At 42.1% G+C, this 6,652-nt stretch overlaps 1 protein-coding gene across 2 annotated transcripts; it reads right to left on the bottom strand.

The window, feature by feature from the left end:
- Window positions 1–243: 243 nt before the first annotated feature.
- Window positions 244–4,530, bottom strand: LOC147798638 (insulin-like peptide IlO1_i1). Of its 2 annotated transcripts, none has more exons than XM_087139135.1 (4): window positions 4,389–4,530; window positions 3,210–3,228; window positions 2,348–2,460; window positions 244–462 (listed from the first exon to the last, which is right to left on the bottom strand). In XM_087139135.1, exons 1-4 carry the CDS (start codon window positions 4,441–4,443, stop codon window positions 341–343), a joined length of 309 nt encoding a protein of 102 aa, XP_086995261.1. In that variant the 5' UTR covers window positions 4,444–4,530; the 3' UTR covers window positions 244–340. The 2 variants fall into 2 exon arrangements, with proteins under 2 accessions (XP_086995261.1, XP_086995260.1); XM_087139134.1 differs by having other exon boundaries at window positions 3,210–3,231; window positions 4,389–4,511.
- Between the last annotated feature and the right edge of the window lie 2,122 nt (window positions 4,531–6,652).

The following is a 6,652-nucleotide window of genomic DNA, read 5'->3' as shown; positions in this document are numbered from 1 at the left end:
AAAACTTTATAATACTATAGGATTTTATTTAGATTAATCAGAGATATGAAAACAACGATTAATTTGCATACGTGTTTTTGGTTCGTAATGAATTTGATCGACCAGATATGAACCATCGAAAGTGCCCGAAAATTTAAATCCAGTTCAGGTGGAATTTTTAAATCGATTCGTCCATCTTTTTCATGGTCATGATGCCGTAGTATAGCTAAACCTAATGGCAGTTTGGAGAGCAAAGTGAATGAATGTGCAACTTTACTTTAAATTGACTTCAGTGAAGAAAACTACCACCACTTTTTTGTGCCAGATAAAGAGGTCCGATTGGTTCGCGTTGATGTCTCCTTTAGCAGTGTTCTCTCACTTCTTCGAAAGAACATCCCTCACGGCAGCATTCCTCGTAAAGGCCTCGTTTTTGAACATTACGACTATCCAAGAACTGCTTCGCATCCTCTGATGCCAGAAACTCTGCAAGTGACAAAAAAACACAAAGTACATGTTTATTTTGTACTAATAAACAGTTTCCACAGTACACGTTGCACTTAATTATTTTCTGTTGGATTCTTAGAATTAACTCCAGGGTTAGACGAAAACTTGATAATTTCCTCTTGTGATGTGCTTATCTCCCTGGCCTCACAGTACATGTATTCAGAAAATTATTATTATGTCGCTCTGTTTTGTGGGAAGCTGGAAATGTATTAGACCTTTCTTGGCAACGAAATGTGATTTAAACGTGGGACTTTGTGCCAAGAATGTCTCAGAAATCACGTGATTTGATCGTTCTACTAACTGCCACGCATCACCTGATCGAACTCCCGTGACTCAGTTTCCTCACTTTTCCTCACCTAACTATTGTTTTGACCTGGAGTCCTGGATAAGCCCTTGTGATTGACAGGGCCGAGCCTGGGTCTTGAGATACTGGCCACGTGGCTTTATTTACACTGCCTAGGCCCAGCTGTTGTGCTATCAGGCCCTCGATGAGTGAGTCATGTTGATTCAAGCATATATAGCGGGGATTTCCCCTGTATTTTTGGTATCGGCGATGTATTTCCGTATTGTTGAATTCAGCGCCCCCCGCTGCGGACCACGCCCCCAAAAGGAAACTTCCCCCACTAAACACACTGAGAAGTCTTTCTAGGAAGGCCTCCGTCTGATTTATTATGAAAGAAACAGGAAAAAAAAACACTGAATGGGGATTGTTTAATAAATCTTATACAATTTTGGCAGAACGTTCTGCATTAGTGTCAACAATTGACGTAGGTGTCTCCTCGGGATCACCGCACTGCAGACCACGCGCCCAGAAAGGACACTTCCCCAACAAAACATACTGAGAAGTCTTCCTAGGAAGGTTTCCATCTGGTTTATGCTGAAGAAAACTGAAGAAGACATTGAATAGGGATCGTTTTATCCACAAATAAATCAGAGACAATTTTAACACGCGGTGCTGCATTGGCCGTTATGTTGGACAAGGTGCCTCGTCGCAGAGCTGTAAAAAATGAAAGTGTACAACTTTGGGGTATTTCCCCTTCTCCATGGCACCAAGAGCAGAACCAAGGGCCGTTACCTCCCACCTTTGAAAAGGTACTTAACCCCCCCCCTCCACCCACCCACCGACTTTACAAGCCTACCATCCGTTGGAGGTAATTGCAATTTCTTAACTGTATTCTTTTCAGTCTAATGGCTGGGATTTGCCCCCCCTGCCATATACACACACTTTTAAAACCCTTCCGCCGCTATTGCTCCATGGTGAAACATGACTAGATCTAGATATTGCAGACTTTGGAGACAGCTCACAGCTGAACCTAAGCATATGTTGGCAGAATAGCAAATATTCAGACAAATTTAAAAGTTGATTCATGAGCATTGATGGAACAAGAATCGCCAAGGAAACGGCTTTTGCTATAAAGCCTTACGGCTAAGGCCTACAAGCCTTAAAATCAAGCCTTCCGCCAAGCACAGCATTATATTCACAGCATCAAAGCAGGCACAATGTTTTTTAATGGCCGCCATCACATCGTGTATGCAGTGTGGCGAGGGAGGTAACATCCTACATATTATGTTAGTCAATTGATAAAGCTGTTATTGCGGTCGCCATGACTTTTTCTTTCGTTTACCAGGATAGGTTTTGAGAAACAAGAGCTGTTGGTAATAGCGTGGAGGAGCAGTGTTTTGTTTTTATTCTCTTATTTAGTCTTTTGCGTGTTTTGGTAATAGTGTGGATGAAAAGTGAATAAGACGATCTCAGTATTCACACAGTTACACTGGATCCGTCTGAAATCAGTTTGGTTAATGTTTGATGCTTGACAAAGGGTTTTTAAAGGAGTACTTGAGAATTCATAATGGTTTTTATTACCTGAATCCAGTTCAGCACCCGCTTGGTCGTAGGACAGTGTACACAATCTATGATGGCAAACCTGACTGTAGCGGTTACGAAGACTATCGCCGCAGTAGCGCGTCAAGACAGACCTGCACCCAAAAACCGAAATGGTCAGTATCTCACCTTTACTTAAAATGTTATCGGAAATGATGCTTACCAAGGTTCAGTGTAATGCTCTGTAAACGCGACACTAAACCGACCCGACCCAAAACAGACTTCGGGTCGGTTCAGTTTTGCTTTTGCCCTTACTGTTTGGGGTTCGGTTTTGTTCGGATAAGTCATCTCGGCAACCGAACAATAACTGAACAAAAAAAGAGAAGCAGGAAGAGAAAAACAGAAACGAAACGCTTGACTTGAGTCCGGACAGCCCGTTCGTTGCCCATATGGCATAGAACCCTGGGTACTGAACCACAGACTTTCTCTTCTAAACATCAGGTATATGCCATAATTTTGGATGTATTTTTCGCTTACCATTATACCGAATAATTACAGTCCTATTCATGCTAATGACAAAGTCAAATTAATAGTGCGAAGTAGAGCGCACAACGAAGGTAACAGCAGGGTTTGTTTGATCTTTTCTTTTGCTTTTGCCAAATTATGAATAGAAAACACTTCCTTAACAGGCTTGTACATGTTAAAAATTATACAAATTACTGCTCGCTTTTCTCTCACGCAGAGTGCAGCTTTTTTAATCTGTGTCATTTAAGCAGTTACACTTAGCGCGGCTGCGTCATAATGCGCAGTGTGGTGACGTCATGACCACTAAAGGAGCCTTGTACGCTCAGTGTATGCCACTGGAACCTGTAACGGAAGTAAACTACAGTACAACTTCACTTACACTCTTCCTCCGTCGTTGACTTCTTGGTTGTCGTGGACGTTGCCCATTGTGACGTCAGCAAGAACACCAATGAAAGAAAGCGAAAGATTCGACAACGTTACCAAAATACTTCATTTTTAGATCATGCTCAATGTCTTGTACCTGTTCAAATCTAAACACTCTGGACGCAAAATGATCCCAGCGTCGTTACTCACGAACAAATCTGGATATGGAGGGACCCTAACAAATGTTGTGTTTAGATAACGAGAACTTTTTTGGTCTATTTCATTTCGCTGCCTCCATAAATCGAATGGAAGTTAGGCATCACACTTGAGGGTCTGTATATTGCAACAAATAGACAAAAGATTTAGTTGAAATACCAACATAATAGCTTTTACATATGAAGAATTTAGACAAGTGTGTTATTTTCCAAAGGGTATAAATAATTTTAGCACAACTGTAACTAACAGGTGACCATTTTGGTCTATTTCATTTCGCTGCCTCCATAAATCGAATGGAGGTTAGGCATCACACGTGAGGGTCTGTATATTGAACAAATAGACAAAAGATTTAGTTGAAATACCAACATAATAGCTTTGACATATGAAGAATTTAGACAAGTGTGTTATTTTCTAAAGGGTATAAATAATTTTAGCACAACTGTAACTAACAGGTGACCAGAAATTGTTGTTGTTTCAGATGGCCTCACCCGTGCCCCCTCAGGCTGGAGAACACTGAGGTTTTCCTCTGTGTACCAAACCAAGGCAGCCCGATGTGCCGTTAATACCCAGATTTGAAGGGAGAGTTCCCAAGGCCCTGTACTGTATCGCGACGTGTCGGCTTGTTGGGAACGTAAAAGATTGCTCAATGTGTAACCCTCAACTAATTTGGTAATACCACTTTGTAAAATAGAACAAAGACAGCGTTGTTGAGTTGTTCATTATACTGCAAGTGGTGACGTAATCGTGCTTTTGCAGGCCATTTAGCATGGGGCTAGTATTTTATGTTTACTCTAGGGGTATTTTTGAAAGTAAAACCAACTTCGATTACCAGTCTTATTTAACTGTCACTTGAGTCGGGTCCTCAGATGAGGGTCAAGTCATTTATCCGTCGGGACTCGAGTTGCGTCGCCAAATATTGTGACTGGAGCTGGGCTCGATTTGAGTCATCGGGGGCTACACGAATTTAATATCAACTCACCTGCAATGGCGACTGCACAAGTGCAAAGCAACAACAACGCGATGAATCGGTTCATGATGCTGGTGGTGTTGAAACAGTTGAAGCTGAGACGCAAATGGTATATGCAGCAAAGATTGCACTAGAAACAGTATGCCAAAAGGAGGCAAAATCGTGCCTTTATAAGCAATTCGGGCTAAATGCAAACTATAGTTTTACCACGGTCAAATTAATATACCAGGAGAAATACTTCTTACCCATTTGAGAACACTTCAACAATACTTTTTGTTCAGTTAATTTACTCCGGTCTAATTATGCCTGTGGGCGTAACTATTTTCTATTCTATTAACTCTGCAAATAATTGCTAATCTAAAATCCACTCAGTGGCAAAAGACTAATTAACACAGTTTATGAAAAACATCGTTACCTTCCCCTTTTTCATTTAGTTTCTGGCTTTCGATTCCGGTTGTCATTGTTTTATTTTAACCCATCCAATTCACGGACCGTCTATGCCAAAACCGCCCGTGTGTCATAAAGTCTCGTGCATATGGCCTCGGGCGTGGTACAGGACGTGTCGCCTTTACTGATAAAAGTGCGGCGCGACACCAACACGTTATTAGTGTGTAGTAGAACAGAATGCATCATGAAGTTTACAATAATTGGTTCAATTCAGCCAAAAGTAAACGAAGTTGCTAAAGTCCCAGACTTTCTACAAAGCAATTAGTTTCGGTAACGAAGATCCGCATTTTTGCCAGAACTGCTGATTGGCTTTCGGGTTTATAGCATTTTATAAATGTAAAATAACACAAATTGCACGGAATGAAGAACTTCTTCAAATGCATTTCAGTGGGATAGTGTTGTTCGCAGTGGGTGACTTGCCAGTGGTGTAACTCAAGGGTAAAATGTTATAGGGGACACTCGGGGATGCACATGTATCGGGGGCGGGAGGTTGACTGTGGTTTTTACATAGAGTGTGTACATTTCAAATGGGAAGGGGGCCTATGCCCCACAAATTTCCTCAGTAGTTCACGTTCCTCGTATCCCCCCCCTAAAAAAGCCACTGTAGGCCTAACTTGCGTGTGTCAAGAGTCAAAATTAACTGAGAATATCAGTCATTTCATTTACACATTACACACCACATCAAACACGTACATTTTGCGGTGATCCTCCATCAAGATGAAAACAATTAAAACAAACATGTCTAAATGGGCACTCTGTTTAAATTAACATTTTTGCTTAAGCTTGCTGACAATCAAGTCACCACACACTAATTCACACGCATGGCACAGGTATGCTACCGACATCAATACGCGTGCAGGCCGGTGAAGACCCCGAAGAATGAGTAAGAAGGTTACTGATTCATCACAGGGGCAGTTTCGAGATTTTTTCAGGGGGGGGGTTCAGGCCGAAGATTTTTTTAATGTCTCATTTTGTCGATAAACGGAATTATAATAGAACACTACATGACATGCATTGGTAATGGTGCAATTACCTTTGTACAGTTAATTTATTTTTTACAATTTTCCTTTTCCTCTCACTTGTTGTTTTTTTTGTTTTTTTATTACAGGGTCGAGGGTTTGACACCCCTCCCTCATCCACGCCCTCATTAACTGTCGCTGCTGAGCTTAACCGGATTAATTTGCCCCTGAATCTACAGAAATGATATAGGTCCATATTTACACAATCGCACAATTCTTGGCCCACACTGTCCCTTCTTTTCGAGAGAATTTGTAGGGGTACTTTTTAATCGCCTCGGCCTGGCGGAGAATTTTCCTTGAATTGGGACACTGTACCCGTAGTCAAGTATTTGGCCTTCCTTGCACCCTGAAAGGACTGTGGGGACGAGCCAAGCACGGGGGAGTAGAATGGGCAATTGTGTGCCCCTCAATGATAAAGGTACTACCTCGACTTAACCAAGTACTATATCCGCCCCGAGCTGAAATTCACCCCCAATCGGCGAAAGAAAGACAGGTGGTTACAAGTGGGTTCTTCCACGCGTCCTGTGTGTACGCAAAGACCATACACGCGCGCTAGAGTAAATTATTACTTGTGCCCAGCGTGCTCCACGTCAAACGTTCATATACTTGCGGGCCTCATGGCGTGTATGCGGTGATGACCCTAAAAGGCACGCCCTCTTTTGTTCCGCTCGGAGCTGATACTAAAGGTGACCTGGTTATGTTTAGGGCTATCGGAACAGGTCAAGTGCATTGTTGTTTCGTGGGAAAACATGCAGGATTTATTTATGGGCGGCGCGGGTGACGGAATTTGGTACCAACATCGCTTCTATT

This window comes from Acanthaster planci, linkage group LG07, assembly GCF_054643075.1.
Source record: "Acanthaster planci isolate LZ-2023a linkage group LG07, COTS_SCS, whole genome shotgun sequence".
NCBI classification, from domain to species: domain Eukaryota; kingdom Metazoa; phylum Echinodermata; class Asteroidea; order Valvatida; family Acanthasteridae; genus Acanthaster; species Acanthaster planci.
This window is presented reverse-complemented; position numbering and strand designations above follow the sequence as displayed.